This window comes from Pelophylax lessonae (assembly GCF_965119305.1).
Source record: "Pelophylax lessonae genome assembly, chromosome: 8".
Classification (NCBI taxonomy): Eukaryota; Metazoa; Chordata; class Amphibia; order Anura; family Ranidae; genus Pelophylax; species Pelophylax lessonae.
In genome coordinates this window covers 63416713-63434008 of record NC_138775.1, presented here as the reverse complement: position 1 = coordinate 63434008, position 17296 = coordinate 63416713, and the positions used below count along the sequence as shown (strand labels likewise).

Here is a 17296-nt window from a genome sequence, read left to right as displayed (position 1 = left end):
TTGAGCGATACAGTGATCTATTTGACTGCAAAAATATTCAGTGCACAATGGTCATCCAGGTCTTATTATATCATTTTACAGAACTTGGTTGTTTACAAGCATTTACAGATACCACGCATACATTCAACTTGGTGAAGACCATTAGAAAAAAAAGCATAGCTTAGTCGTGGAGGAACATGTATGACAATATTCTGGCCATCATGCCAATGTCCACACAACTGAATATGCATAGATTTAAAGTGATTGTAAACCTCAGACATGAAATATGAACATAGCATATCCCTCTAGTGTGTACTTGTCTCAAGAGCTTTAAGTGTAATTTCTGTCTGCTGCTTCGTCCCTCTGCTATCAGCATGAGTCACTTCTGACAAGTTTTCCTTACACAAAGAGAAAAATGGTGACAGGGGAGGGACCTACAGCTGATTGACAGCCCCAGCTCTGTTCCTGTGTGCTGTGCGAAGGGGGGTGTGTCTTCTCTCCAATCAGCTCTCAGAGCTCTCCTCACTGAGCTCTGCGCTCCCTTTTTCTGAACTCTCACACAAGCTTATCAATTCTGGACTTTGAACAGATATAGGGAAGAAAATACTGCAGATAGACAGGTACAACTTATGTAGAAGGATTTGTTTCATCTCTGTATATTACCTGAGACCAGTCACTTCTCTGCGTATATATGTGAGGGTTTACAACTACTTTAAATCACTGTAAAAAAATACATCTTCCTTTGCCTTTTACAAAGTTTTGTTTCAGCCTTTATCTAAGACACATCTATAGGAAAAAATAGTAACACCTTGATTTTTTTTTTCTTTTACAGTAAACATATATTTGTTTTGTATGTGTATACACATATTGACAGTAGTTTGAAAGCCCCCTTCTCACCAGCATGCTGGTGGAATTGTTTGAGAAATTCTCATCTATCCCAATGCACAACATAGCAGAGGATAGGGGTGGATCTCGTCTTGGCTTGCAGTCAAGGCTGGTTGCTACAGTACTGTTGTAGGTAATGCAAGACGGGATGACACCCTTTTGAAGAAATATACAAAAGTGCTTCAGCAACTGCTCCATTTGTGGAATGCAAATACTGTACAGGTAACAGGCAGTCCAGGACTTGTCAAATATCACTCTCAAGCTGTTTGTGTATGCTACAGTCTGTATGTTCCATGTGTTCACAGTCCATGCTGACTTCACTTGTGTCCATACTGCAATCTGAGATACTGTCTGACTGGTCCATTTGTTCAAATTTTGTGGCCAGCTGAGCACCACCACATCCCTCTGCAGATATTAATAAATGTCCTTCTGAAGGAAGAATGCCATCCCCTCCAGCACAGAGAACAGATTCTTTGGCCTGTCTGATGCAATTCAGCCACTGCTGTTTGTTGAAAGTGTCATTTGCTTGAAGAGAATGAGACTGTGCATGAGAGCCATTCTTGTAGCTTACGCGGAAAAAGTTCTTTACTGGAAATACAAATATAATGGGAACAAGGTAAGCACACAGTTTTAGCTATAGAATATATTTTAGATTTGTATAGATATGAAAAAAAAATCTCTAATCTAGTTTATATCTACTGAAGATGAGTTGGCAAGATTTGCCTATCCTGTAGGCTACATTAGAAACAAGAAGTCAACCATTACTGAAGTAATATCTGTCCTTATTTCATGTGGACAATGCCTATTGCATCTCAAATAATACCAGTTTATCTTCCTTTCTAAAGATTTTCCAACAGCCGTTGATTAGTCCGCAAGCATCACCCATTCCTACTGCCTGGGTAGATATAGCTGCTTAAACCAGGCTGAACATACATGGGTCTCCAAATTCACAAATGACTATATACAAAAGCTGAATGTATAATCCTAGCATGGCTTCCTGATATTCCAAAAAATGTTAGACTGCTTTTGCTTATAGCTATTCAGGCATTATGAACATTTTTGGGTTAAGAGCAAGGATTTGTTCAACAAAAGGTTGGTGCCTCATGTTATATATGACTTCTGAGGCCACAATGCCTACAAGTTAATGAAAGGAACTTCACCAGATTGTGATAAAAAGGTGCCTGTCTTGAAATGTATTTTGGCCCTAGATGAGCAGAGATCTTCAAAACAATGACAAGTAGGAGATATCAGCCTGTCCTCAAGATCGGAAGCATCTCTGTCTATTGGCTGAATTCTCATGACTCATACTCAACTTTATGCCTACCAGGTTATACTTGTGCCAAAACAACGTCAGTTGTATAGAAGTAGACAAATGTCTCTTTACCCTGTTTTTAAGTACTATGTTAGTAGCGCAGTAAAGCTGTCTTAAGCTGGCCATAGATGGATCGAAAGTTGGCTTATTCACTAGGAACCAATTGAATTTTGATCCATCTATGTCTGGTCCTGTTCAAGAGAAGTCGACCTATTGACTAACTGCTCTCAAACGGGCTTGTTGGAAAATTTTGCTTTCGATCAGCACTGCAGACAATCGGATGCAGCACTGATTAGTGTATTCTAACAGTGGAAAAGTCTTCATTATCTGAATACAATCATGCAGCGGGGAGAATTCACAATAAAGGTGGATGGGGGGAATCCGTTCAGTTTTTTTTTTTTTTTTGATCAGCCTGCCGACTGATCAAAAAAAAATCTGATGTGTGTATGGCCAGCTTTAGAACAGAAGGTATTCACATGTATCATTTCATCACATACCCCAAAAATAAAAGGATTAGTCCTAATTTCAGGACAGTGGGTGAGGTATGAAAATAATTTCTTTACAGCTCATCAGTCAGGTGCATGTCTGCATGTCCAGAACAGCTAGTGTATATGTGATCAAATGAGACATGCAAATACCTTAAGTTCTAAGTAGGTTTTCTGGGCTAAGCACTGATTTGGTTGGAGGGTTTGGAATTATATGCCTTAAGATAAAAAGCCTTCTGTGTGCAGCAGCCCCCACCTTAATACTTATCAGAGGTCCCTCTAGATCAGTGGTCCTCAAATCCGGTCCTCAGGGCCCACTAACAGGCCAGATTTTAAGATTTTAAGTATTACCTTGGGGAGATGCAGACTAGAATACTGCAATCACTGAGCAGCAAATTAAATCACCTGGGTTGTATTTCAGTTATCTTGCAAACCTGGCCTGTTAGTGGGCCCTGAGGACCAGGGTTGGGGACCACTGCTCTAGATCCAGTAATGTTGTAGGAATGTTTTAGCTGCCCGGGACTCCCCTCCTTATTTGCCGAGACAGCAGTGCGGCGCCATTAGCTCCCGCTACTGTCAATCAAAGTCAGTCAGCCAATTCAAAGAGAAAAGGGGTAGGGCCAGATCGGGGCTTCATGTCTCAATGGACACAGGCAGCTGGGACTCGGCTTGGGTGCCCCCATAGCAATCTGCTTGCTGTGGGGGCACTCAACAGGAGGGAGAAGCCAGGAGAGCCAAATAGAGGCCCGCGAAGAGGAGGATCTGGGCTGCTCTGTGCAAATCCACTGCACAGGGCAGGTATGTAAAACTTTTTTGTTATTTTTAATAAAAAAAAACGGAGACTTTACAATCACTTTAAGTCCCTTCTCATCATAAGGTATATATATGTATATGGTTATACGGTCTTGTTGGGTCTCAAGCCCTACTACATAGAAGTCATGGTTTCCATACACTGCACAGATGCTGACCAAAAAGCCTGAAACAGCTGTATGAAGTTCTCACCATAACCTGTCTTGTTAAGTACTATGTGAGCAATTTTACCATTTCATTATTTCATGTTTTTTCCCCATGAACTCGTTCTGTAGACAGTCTTTGCTATTTTTACTTATACTATAGTTAAGCATGTGTATTCATATATCCATAAAGGTAAAACACATTGTAACATTTGAGAGTTTAAACTATAACACTATCACACTTACTTCTTTCATTGTTACTGAAAGCACCACGTAGAGACCCTGCAACACGAACTTCCCCATCCTGTAAATCCTCCAGTAAGAGACCCTTTATAGGAATTGGCTGGCGGTAGATTTGATAATAAAGTTTGTCATTCTGTGTGATGGCTCTGGTAATAACGAGAACTTCTTGAAATAAGAACACGTGGAATTTCTGCAAGACAAAAAAATGATTGAGCTAAGTTAAAAGACCGACAGTAACAATCAGGAACAAAGATGTGCAGCTCAAGTAAAGAGAAATGAAGTGAACTGGATGCTTTGAGAGCCATCATAATAACTGTACCTCAATATCACACTCTAAATACAAAATATATTTAATTTTACAGGCTTCCCCGGGTTCTCACCTACTTCCTACTAAGCATACAAATACAGACATAGAGTATGTATTTGTAGCTATAGTAGCTTCATTTTCTCCCAGTACAACACAATTGAAAATGTTTGCCTTACACCAGTAGGTGACTAAAAAGGAGTTATTAATGAATAACATACAAACTAATTTTATTCTAATTCCAACATCAACAACTCAAAGTCAAATTATATTAAAGAATACACTAGTGGGAAAACCCTATATCTCAGAAAACTCCCAAGCTTCCTCTTTCAGAAGTACAGTAAGTATATGTCTAACATGTGCCATGTGCCATCAAACATTGGGAGCAGTAATACATGGAAAACTTTTCTTGTCAATAATTATGTTATAAGCACAAATAACAAGACAATCTGGGGGGGGGGGGGGGGGGGGGCAGATCAGGAGTAAAAACCAGTGATCAAAGTGATTTTCTTCTGTCTGATGTCAAACCATGCTGTTGTTGAAAGGTCATTTCAGAGGGCTGGGTGTGGGGGTTTAAATTGCTTGATGTGCGTGATGTTGATAGAAGAAAGGTTTTACTTTACATGACCTGGTTTAGGGCTATGACATAAAAGAGTTGTGCATTTAACATGAAGCACATGACCTTTAGCTGTCATTAACATTTACAAACTGCAGCCAATTAAAAGTGAAACCTCCATCAGATGCTTTACATAATAACCAACTATAGATATTAGTGGACAGTCATATGATACAGGCAATTTATACGAGGGCTGTACCGACAGTAATGCAAAAAAGTGGGCATAACTTTTTTATTAACACATAGGTCAGTCAAATTTCACATTTTAGTAGGGTAGCTCTTCCTATATAGTAACTCCTCTTTTTTTTTTTCATTGCAGGTAAATGATAGATTACAAACAGAAGCAATGTGCTGTCATTGAGTTCTTGACGAAGAAGGGATGCAGGCTGTCCGACATCCATAGAAGGCTACAGAAAGTTTACAGAGCTGACACCATTGAAAAGAGCAATGTGCACAGATGGATGAAGAAGGGGAAGGGGAATCCAGCTTTGAAGACAACCCACGCAGTGGGAGGCCATCAACTGCAACCACTGACATGAATTGTCAGCAAGTGTAACTCAATGACGGCGCATTGTTTCAGCTTGAAATTCATTATTTACCTGCAAATAAAAAGAAGAAGAAAATTACTATAGAGAAGGAGTTATTCAACCAACATGTGAAATTTGAACAACCTACCTACGCTAATAAAATAGTTATGTCTTTTGCATTACTTTCGATATAGCCCTTGTATATATTTGTGCAATACAAAGACCTCAGTGTATAGATGTGCTTGTTATTTTCTCTGTGAGTAACTCCTACACAGACCAAATCTTCCAAGTAATGTTCAATATAGTTGCAACCCTTCCAAATATCAGGCAAAACTTTACTAAAGGTACTCAAGACACAGAACAACTACTATTCACATAAGCACTATCTCATAACATTGTAACTCATTGAATCCAATCACAGATTGGCCTTCATTGGTGAGACTGCACTAAACTGTTTAAAACTGCTATTTATCACAACCATTTGTACTTTTTTTGTGCAAATATTTTTAAATGGGTTCCAAGACTGAGGGTAACCAAATAACATTGTTACAATATGTATTGAAAAGATCAAAGCGCTATAATTAATGGCATACTTACGGCCCCTCTGTTGTTCTTCAGCTCTCCATGACAGCTCAGTGCTCGGGAATTATCAATCAGCGGATCCTTCTGACACTCATCAAGATAAATCAGCCTTTCCTTGTAATAGTGACATTCCGACTCCCCCGTCTTTACATTAATTTCAGTAACGATTCCCTGAACTATATTAATCTGCCAAAGAGCAAGAAGATCATCATTTAAACCTACTCTGATTCTGTACATATAATATTTAAGAAGAATAAATGAAGGATGATAGTGTCATCTCTACGTGAAATTTCCATTAAGATCATACCAAAAATAGCAGAGAACCCAACAGAAGTTATTGCATTATTTAAAGGCCTTGTTCATTCTTCTTCTACTGAATTTAACTTTCCATGGAACTCAGCAATCAAATATTCTGCCAACAGAAGGTTGTCAAAAAAAACCTCTTTAAGGACTATGCTGAATTTTCATGCGGAAAAGCCATACTTCCACTGGGGACAATATTAGAAAAGGCTCTTGCGAAATGTAAATACACCAGAAGTGTTTAATAAACTCCTGTCCAACTAGAAAATAACACCATATTTATCAAAAAGGACCTTTTGTTTTACTTTACGATGGATCAGACAGCCATGAAGGGTACAGGATGTCTGTGAAGAAGTGTGCATGTCTGTATAACATCTAAATCAAATATAAAGAAATAATTTTAATTATGCAATGCAAGGAATAAATTTAAATTGCTGTATGGGTGTGTATCCATACAATACATGCCAACATTGCAGGGGGTACAAGGTTGTCTTTTATGTAAGGACATAACAGTGTAATAGAGCAGAAGAACACTGTGCTAAAATATATTTCACAGTTTTTAGCAAACTATTTTATGTTTTTTGCAGATATTACCAACTTACTTTGCCTATGGATAAGTAAATTGTTTTAAACTGTAAGTTTCTGCAGGAAGGATAAGAATAGTGAAAAGTAGTGGTGGTCAACTTTCTTGAAATTGAGGGGTCTCAAGTGTTGGTCCCCGACACCATAAAAGGGCCGCACATAAAATTAATTGAATATTCAATATCAGAGACAGCAGAGACACAACAGGATATAGTCATATAGTCAAAAACTTGAGGCATGATACAGAAGATGGTCAGCGACTGCATACATGATACAGGAGATGGTCAGAGACTGCAGACATGATACAGGAGATGGTCAGAGACTGCAGACATGATACAGGAGATGGTCAGAGACTGCAGACATGATACAGGAGATGGTCAGAGACTGCAGACATATTAGAAGAGATGATCAGAGGCTACAGACATAATAGAAGAAATGGTCAGAAACTGTGGACATGCTGCAGGAAACTGACAGAGACTGTGAACCTGTTTAAGTTGTTAAAGACTGGGGACATGCTTTAAAAAATGGTCATAGACTGGAGATATTTTACATGAGGCTGCTAGAAATAACTATTATAACAGGGCAATAGGGAAACACAGTTTAGTGTCTGCAGGGACCCTGAGGGCCGCACAAAGAGTGCCAAAGGGTCGCAGTTTGGCCACCAGGGGTGTAAAGCTTCTAAAACAATGTAGCCAGCTAGCCCCATGACTGTCTCCCTTTGAGAAAATTCAAAAGAGCAGAACATTTTTTCTCGAAGCAACAACTTTCTAACAGTGAATGTGTATTTTGCTTGAAAAATAAAATTCATTCCAAAATCGAATGTTAAAAGTGAATAAAATTTTGAAGTACTTTTTAACAACATTTGTCAAAGTCATTGAATGTATTGATAAACATTTTTGTACAAATGTTCCCACCAACATCTAAAGTATGGCCAGCTTTAGCATAACATACATTTATGACCATTGAAAGGTTAGGTGAATAACCCCTATTTTTATCAAAAAATGGCATCTGAAAGTCAGTGGGATATATTAGGCAGCTAGAAAACATGCTTGTTCATGAAGTTGATGTGTTGAAAGGAGAAAAATGGGCATTGCAGTTTGCTGCATATGGGACCGTTTAGCTGCAGACCACTCAGGGTGCCCATACTGACCCGTGTCCACAGCCAAAAGCGCCAACAATGGATACGTGAGCATCAGATTTGGACCACGGAGCAATGGAAGAAGGTGGCCTGGACTGATTATTCAGAAGGCAAGCCGGAGGGGGCAGTGTGATTCTTTGAGCAATGTTCTGCTGGGAAACCTTGGGTCCTGCCATTCATGTGGATGTTACTTGACACATACCACCTACCTAAACATTGTTGGTAACCAAGGACAACCCTTTATGCAAATAGTATTCCCTGATGGGAGTGGCCTCTTTTAGCAGTATATTATACCATGTCACACTGGAAAAATGGTTCAAGAATGGTTTGAGGAACGCAACAAGTTTGGAGTGTTGGCTTGTCCTCCAAATTCTCCAGATCTCCATCCAATCGAGCATCTGTGTGCTGGAAAAACAAACCCCATCCATGGAGGCCCCATCCCACAACTTACAGGGCTTAAAAGATCTGCTACTGACAGCCTGGTGCCAAATACCACAGCATACCTTCAAAGGTCTAGTAGTGTCCATGCCTTGATAGGTCAAAGCTAGTTTGACGACAAAATGGGGACCTACTCAATATCTCAATAGTAGGTGGGTGTTCATAAAGTTTTGGCTGATTGGGTATATATATATATATATATATTGTGCATCTATACACCAAACCCTTTTTTAAAGTTTTGGATAGAACAAGGAAAGGTGAGAACCCATATCAGATTTCAATGCCATCCAGGACTTTGTTTTGGGGGCATTTTACCAGACAGGGTATAAGTGTAAATCTGCAACAGGGAAACATACAATATTAAAACACTGACAGAGGTTCTAGCATCCCCCTACTTAATGTAAAATAAAAAAAAAAACTTTTACTTACAGCTTCCTCCAGGTGTTGCTGGTCAGGGTGGTCATTTGGAGTATGCCTGAGAATTTCTTTCAGTAACAAGTGGTATTTTACTAGTCGACTCCTGGGAATGTCCAAAAAATTCCATAAGTCTAATTTTCGGCTAAAAGGTGACTCTAAGCAGCGCTGCAGGAAGTCATGTACTCTGTGGTCCTGTTTCTTGTAGTCCAGAAGGGCTTTTGCTGCCACCTGGTTACTGCAATAGCTGTCATAGGAATTTAAACAGGGCAGCTGTGGGGAAAGATAAAATCCAGTTATACAGCATCAAGAAAAATTGTTTCAACAAAGTTTATTTTGCAGAAAATTAGAAATAAAAAAAGAATTGCTTCTGCATATGTAGTCCCTTTAAAGAAAAAAAGCTGCTGTTTACAGTTTTCAGTAGCTCAAGCTGAAATTACACACACAACAGTTCAATGATCCAGAGAAGTGACCAATTCCTACCACCTTCTACTGCACTTTAGCTACATACAGACTTTCAATTAAGTAGACAGTCCCAAAGGAAACATCTATTCTTTAAAGAGGTTGTAAACCCTCTTGTATAACTTTTACCTATAGGTAAGCCTATATTAAGGCTTACCTATAGGTGCTATAAATATCTCCCAAACTAGCACCGTTTAGGAGATATTTACAGCGCAAACTGCCGATGACGTCATCGGCGCAGGCGCTCTGAGGGAACGGCCACCCGTGCCGTTCCTTCAGAGCTCAGTGCCGTGAACGGCGGCTCCCGCGCGCATGCGCGGGAGTGATGTAATCGCGCCTCCGGCCAATCAGATGGCCGGAGGACGCGAACCCGGAAGCGGGACGGCAGGACATGTCGCCGTCCTGTCGCTGAGGTGGCGGCACGGCGGGGGCTTCGTTTTAAGGTAAGTACTGCATAATGAGCTAGTATGCGATGCATACTAGCTCATTATGCCTTTCTCTTTACAGGGCTTTTTTTTTCTCGGATTTTTTTTTTGAGTTTACTTCCTCTTTAAAAAACCCATTGCTCTATGTATGATACCAGTGTAACCAGTGTATCATGAATTAACTAATTTTTGGAGAACTAAGATTTGATATAAATAGTAAAGAAAAAAAATGTCTAACTTTTAAAGGATTATATATATGGTCTCTTATTTTTCACTAGGAAGTGAAGTGCAGGTATTTCAAATGTGAACATAATATTCTATAGTTCTATTGTTTTGTTGTATGTTGGTCAACAGTGCCCTTCACAGATTTCAAATGCCCCGCCATGGGGCCTGATTTAGGAACATCAATGCAACAACCTAACTGGCAATAACAAACTACCTATTGTTTTGTCATGTACTCACAAGGAATAAGACACTGCCACTAATGTCCGGCATTCACTGAGAGATCTGTGAACTCATGTGACATGACAAATGTCCAGTTTAATCAACAACAATATGCCTTAGTTGGATTAGGTTTCATCGTTTAGCCACCTGGCGGGACTGATGTTTTTAGCTGCACCATAATAGGGGTCTGTTTATGTTGATGACAGAAAGACAGATACCAATCTTTGACAATCAGTCTAACTACCTTTACCTGCATGCCCTGAACTCGTTCTACTGTCTACTCCAGGATGAATGCTGCCTTTGGTTATCTTCCACCTTATTTGTGCTACAGTAATGGATCAATTATCTAAAGCTGCTACAGATACTGTAGAGCAAACGTCTTGCATATGAGAGAAGCAAACTAGGAGAATTAGCATGCTCTAATTCTAATGCAAGCGTTTAAGTTTTAGGGAGCATTTTGTTTCTAAATTATTTTTTATACTACAAATGGTGAAAGCTCAACTCCTGCAGCCAAATAACTAAATTCACAGTTGAAATAGACCTATAAGAAAAATCTTATTTGCCGAAGAATTTGTAAAAACACAAATTTTTCTTTGAACCGCCCAAAATAGGATCAGTGGGTGGTCCTGTTGGCTCCCCCATGCCTAACATTGAAAATTGTCAGCCAAATAGCTACTGCATCCAATCAGATGCAGGCACTGTTTGGATATTTTGATAGCTGGCTAGCTAGATAGCTGCAGCAAGAGATTCGTCCATCTGCAATGTGTAACGTCGATAGAAGAATTTCTTTGATTTTTTTCTTGCAAGCTGAATGGAAAAAATCTATGTGTGTGTATGTGTGTGAGTGTGTGTGTATGTGTGTGTGTGGCCAGCTTTAGAAGTGAGGAAAACTAGTATCACCTCCCTTCCTGCAGCCTGACTGCACAATGAAGAAGCAGTAACAAACTGATCATTAACTGCATGTTTCCAGCTGGCACATGTACATGCTGCAGAGTCCGATTGGCCCCAAGTGCTGACACTCCCCCACCCAGCACGAGTAACAATGTATAAATAATGGCAGATACTGATATCATCACAGATTCAGCCATTTATGCACAGCATACTTGCACATTATGGCACACATTATGAAACCATCACCTCTTAAGCCTCGTACACACAATGCGAATATCAGACAAATGATCGCCCGTTTTTTTTCCCTATGCTAGTCTCCATATCGAAAATGGAGAGATTACTTAACTTAGGAAAATTCTCATATGACAGAATACGACTTTGGAAGTGATGTGATGTAATGTAATGTATTGTATTCTTATGTTTCTGAGCCTGCGTGATTTTGCTCTTTTGATTTTTTTTTTTCGGCTGATTTAGCGAAAATCGTATGATCTGGTATCGTACGAGAAACATTTTTGCATTTGTCCCTTCAGATAACTTCAGATGAACTGTCGTAATCAGCTCCCGAAAGCTGTGTATTAACAATCAGATTATTGTACGATCGCTTCGAAAGCAGCATTTATTGTCCGATTTTCTAAACGTGTGTGCTAGGCTTTAGTGTGCCTTTTCCAGCGATTTAAGGTCTAAGCTCTCCTGTCTTCTTCTAGGTCCAAAGCTTTCATCTTCAGCCATTGGTTGGCCACCAAAGGTGTAACTTCTGCCCACGTACACAGGAGTTACATCATCCCGGCCCATGGCTCCTGTACAATAAGAAAGTTAACTGTACTGCGCATAAGCTGCAGTTACTGTACAATTTTTGTTGAAATGTTGATAGCATGAAAATAAAGGTTTTACGACAGAAGAGACATGCAGTATCTTTTGCCAAAAAACTCTCCCCTCTAAAAAGTTTTATAGAGAAAATTCAGTTTTTCTTTATTTTTTTAAAAGTAATAGACAACTGCATTAAATGTTTTTATGTCATCCCACATTAACAGCTTTGATGAAATGACTTTAAGATAAAGTAAAACATAATTAGCAGTTAATTGGCTCCTGAGAATAAAGCGAAAAGAAAATAGGTAACACTAAATGCTCATAACCGTATCCCATAAAGCACTGTAGTGACTAATTTATGAACTTCAAGAAACCATTTTAAATGTGATGAAGGGTCATGTAGATCAAAGGAAACCACTAGCAGAGAGTCCTCGAAGAATAGGGCTGCTGGTAATTTTCAGGCTTCCTTTGTCTTCCTTCCATCCAAACGATAATACCCCTGACATGTTTCATCATTGACAGACAGTAAACACAATGTCACTACCACTAAATCAAAGAGTTGCCTGACACTCCCATCCTTTCACAACGGCCAGTAACAGGAGCCTAACAAACCCAGCCTGACAGCCTATTGAGTCCTAACAAATGAGCTAAAATAACTCCTGCTAAGTCAGACACATTATTATGCACACATCCAATGCCTGATGCCGCTTTCTGATAATCCTTTCTTAGCGGTCAAACTCAAAGTGCTTATTTAGAGAGAGTTTGCGTGATGCATCTAATATGGTCTGCAGAAACAAAAAAAAACAATAAAAAAAGTCTAAAAACTACACACTGCTCAGATTATCTAAAGCTATGAAAAGTCCAATAGTATGAAACTAGTATTGCTAGGTACTGTGGAATAAGTCAGGACTACATAGCGTAAATGAATAAAATAAATATAACTAACTGAATTTTTTTCACTGAAACGATGACTCAAAAGTCTCTGGCAATAGTCTTAGTAAAATCATGGATTGTTAATTCAGCACAGTCCAAACACTTATAACTACTCTATAATAAATATAATTTATAATGTGTGGATGTAGAACCAATAGAAATATAAAATACCTATGTTATTGAAAGGGCTAATGAAGACTTTCATTAGATCAGCCTTTGGCAATCCCTACAACAAAATATTTCAACCTTTCTTGAGTCGCGACACCCTTTAAAAGTATGAATAATCTTGAGGCACCTCAGTTTAAACTGTAAATATTTCAAATGTTAATATATCAATGGGAAACTTGAGCCTGGGGCAATGCAAACAACCTTTGATGAAATTAACTTCACATCAGGAGCCCCCCTCTTTACATGAGTGACCTCCTATCATATCAGAGCCTCCCCTTCACATCAGAGATCTCCCAATCAAATCAGAGGCCCATATGCACCATGGCAACTCAATTCGCTGATCCAGGGCAAACTGGGTCCAAGGCTTGCAACACCCCAGAGGAACTCATATGGGAGCCAAGGGTGCCACGGCACTCTGGTTGAGAAACACTGCCCTAGAATACTACCAGCCTATGATGGTTTTAATAGTTGTTATAAGTGAACATATTCACAGGGAGGAGACAAGAGAGATAACTTTATCATTATTTGCTGATTGATTCAGCTGGATCCTGGATAAAGCTATACTGCATAACTGCAATGTAGTCTGCAGGGAGGTGCAGGAGATCACATGGTTGGCTGAATAAAGAATTTAAAACATTTTTTGGCAGCAGCAAAAGCATATATATGGCCCCTGGATAATACAGTGTATAATTTGGTTGCTTGTGTTTTATCTGTCCACCCAACCCTGAAATTCATACAGCTCTGCCACACATAACAAGCCTGTCTGGCAGGGAAGGAGACCTGATTTTTCCTGCTGCAGTTAAGCCACAATTACAGGTCTTGTCCCTCCCCCAGCCCATGATAGGACAGTGAAAGGAAATCGATGAGCTCATCTCTCTGTCACTCTGCTTGCTCCTCCTATTGGCAGGTCCTCTGTTCTCAAATTAGCCTGGCAGCAAAACAGCAACACAATCTATTAGCGTGTCCCTTATCATTGGCACATAGGTGTGCAAAGGGAGTGTGCCAGGTGTGCCTAGGCACACCTCAAATACTCTGTGCAGTACCGATTCCCCCTACTACCCGGGCTTTCCCCCCTGTTGCACCCCCTCCACTGCAGTGCTGCTGGCTTCCCTCCTTTCCCCCTGACCGCTGCAGGGGATGTTTGAGGATGGAGAGCGGGGGAACGATCTAATCAATATGTCACTTAACAGCCCCTTCCTTTTCTAAATGAACACAGTGAACACACTCACTGTGTTCAACCACAACTGAAGAATAGTAAACCGTTTTGCTCAGCACAGAGCACTTCCCATTCATTCACTGTCCAGTGCAGCTGAGGCTGCAGAAAAAGGCTAATATGTTTGAGCTTTGGGGTGCACACCCTAGTGCAATGGGCTGCACACATCTATGCATTAGAATCATCATCCTCTAAAAAGAAAAATCTCTAGCCATATATAGAATTTACACATTTCTCTCAAATCTTATAACCCCATATCCAATGTACATGAAAATTATTTACATAGCTCTTTTTTATTTAAAGCGAAATAGATATAATTGACTAAATATATGACTATAGTTTTAAACAGAATTCAGGGAGATGCTGTCAGCACCTGTGATTCAGGTTTCCCATTTAATTAAAGGTGCCATTTCCCATTTTTCCAATTTAATTAAAGGTGCCTTTAGGGACAAATGCAAGACTTCCTGAATGTAAAGATCTGATAATTGCTTCTGCTTATTACAGGGGAACAAAGCATGAAAAAAGGCAATGCATAGATTTAGATCTCCTAACACCCTAACCTATCATTCCCCATATTCAGCAGCTTGATTCTGAAACCCCGGCCATGATAATGAGGCTCTCCTATGCAGAAGCTTGAGCTGGGCGCGTCAATTTTCTGATAACAATTTGCGGAATACAATGTAGTCTTACCTTGCTGAGCAAGTTAAACCGCCCTACATAGGCAAATTGGAACAGCAGATGACAGCCATTGCTTTTTACTACAATGGAAATACAAAGCAGCACCCACTATAATCTTACCACCCACTCTGTTTAATTCTTAACTACTTCATTATCTTAAAAGTCATCATCAGCAAGCTGGTTTCCTACTACACCTCACGGGTGAACATACATGGATTTCCTCATTGGATATGCCTGATGAGTCGGGGGTTTCAGTCTGTGAAGGAAATGAACCTATGTCTGTGACTTTTTGTTTTCTTCTGTCTTTTTCTGATAAAGGGAATACTCTTTAGAGTTAGAAAATGCAAATCAAATACTGGTTTGGCAGTAGAGCAGAGCTATTAAAACATTCACAAAAAGGTATGGGAGCCTTTTGAAAATAAAGTGTAACAAAGCTATTTTTTAATTTTTGACAAAGTGGGAAAGAATTAGATATTCTGTCAAGTTGCTATTGCTATTTGGGTCCCCACTGGGTAAAGTCACCTTTCTAGTGTCCTGATCCCTCTCACAAAATCCAAAAATTTTGAGTAGTCACCAGAGATAAAGGCCAAGGGAATTTTTCCAATGGGGACAAACGTTCCAGTCCCAACTATCTAAGATGGGAATTCTCATCACTTTGAAAATAATTCTTCTCATTACCTGTTGCATACCTAGGATAGAAAGTGGAAGCTCCCCAGAGGAACACTTATATATAGGGTCACTGGTTTCGAACCAACACCAATTTTCCTGCTAGGTCGGCAAATTCTAAACAGGAATAAGTTACTCCACTGATGCAACAGATGTTTCACTTGGCACAGTAAAACATCAGCCAAACATTTTCTAAAGTTCTGGTTAAAGTGGAGAGGGATTAGAACATCTGTCAGGTTTTTATTGCTGCCTTCGTCCCTGTAAGGCAGATTTGCCCTCTCTATTTGTGCTGATGATCCTTTTTACATGATCCAAAATGAAAAATAAAAGTTTTAGCTTTAGTTGTACTTTAAGTGTAGGGGTTTTACACAACTTTTGTTAGGATGTTGGGTCTCCTCTACATATCAGCATTTCTTACACCTTAAGGAAGGAATTAAAGTGATAACTGACTGTAATTACTGATTTAACATCTGACTTTTCTATTTGGCTGCAGTTCATTGAAAAAAAAAAAAAAAATATATATATATATATATATATATATATATATATATATATATATTTTTTTTTTTTTTTTTCCTGTTGAAATATACTGCAACCAGCTTTCCTATATAGGGTTACATGTAAGTCAGAAATCTCGAGTCCTCCATGGGTATGGGCCCTCTTCCTTTATGCAGTGATGAATTATAATAGATCTTTCATATTAGGCAATGTATTTAAAGGAAAGCAAAAGATCTAGGAGTCCCTTGAAATTCTCTTATGGTGACATACATGTTAATCACTGAAATTCCTTGAATCTAAATTACGTTCGGTAGGCTTTCTGCTAGTAATAATGACCTTGCCAATGAGTCATGATTTTCATGTAGCCCTTACTAAGGAGCTTATAGTAAAACTGGTGATAACATATTTGTTCAGCTTGGACAGTAAAAAACCCACATTACATCTACAGTATATGTGTAATAGCAAGCGGAACACAGGAATTTCACTTCCTAATTTTCTTGTGGAAATCTCCTATAATGTGTATATATTCTAGCATTGTTTTCTATTAATTACTAAAGTACTATTTTTTGTTGCACTGATCGGAAATCACCCTTGAAACACAGGAATTTCCAAAAGGCAAACATATCTCACAAGATGGAAACTGGAGGCACACATCAACCATATAGTTCCATTTGCAGAGAAAACCCAATTTTTGCCCAAAATAGAAATTATGGTACCGTATTTCTACTTTCATTTTTCTGTAAATATCTAGGGAAAAGCAACTTAAAATGTACATGTAATACAGATGAAGAATCCAAAATGCAGTTTATCACCAAGCTCCAGCTATTAGAGATCACCTTTTGACTTATTTTGGAGAAAAGATATTGTACAGGCAGATGAAAGGGACTTTGGAACCAAGGTTTGATGATGATGGTACAAGCCACACTTGCCACAGCCTCTCTCATCAAACCCATTGACATGGCTTTTTTTTTTTTAGAAGCTAAAGGTAATATGTGGAAACTCTTAAGCTGGTCATACACAATTTCACCCACTTTCTGCCTGTTTCATTAAAAGTTTTGATTTTTTTTTCATATCTTCAGTGTGGAAAATGTTAACCACTTTTTTTTTTTGCCGTTGATCAAAATCACAAATTTAACGTCTTTAATTTCTTTTGCAATTTAAACAAAAAATGTCATCAAACGTTTGAGTGCTCCACCAATAGCTTCAATAACCCAAAGCAAATGTCTGTTCTTAAGCCCATGTAAATGAGGCCTTAGAGGAGAATGTAGAGGAGTCAACACACTAAATTCTCTACCATATTGTACAATATCAATAGTTTGTTATATGTGTTAGCTTTTGATTTCAGTTGGCACT

The 17296-nt window shown here is 39.1% G+C and overlaps 1 protein-coding gene across 6 annotated transcripts in view; it reads right to left on the bottom strand.

Moving 5' to 3' along the window:
- Window positions 1–531: 531 nt before the first annotated feature.
- Window positions 532–17296, bottom strand: part of ARHGEF3 (Rho guanine nucleotide exchange factor 3) — a 563072-nt gene continuing 546307 nt past the window's right edge. For all 6 annotated transcript variants that reach the window (XM_082266501.1, XM_082266502.1, XM_082266504.1 and 3 more), the window contains 4 exons: window positions 8774–9031; window positions 5902–6072; window positions 3861–4047; window positions 532–1452 (listed from right to left, as the gene is read on the bottom strand). In XM_082266501.1, the coding sequence (XP_082122627.1) occupies window positions 1109–1452; window positions 3861–4047; window positions 5902–6072; window positions 8774–9031 (960 nt within the window). In that variant the 3' untranslated portion in view covers window positions 532–1108. The remainder of the gene's footprint in view (window positions 1453–3860; window positions 4048–5901; window positions 6073–8773; window positions 9032–17296) is intronic.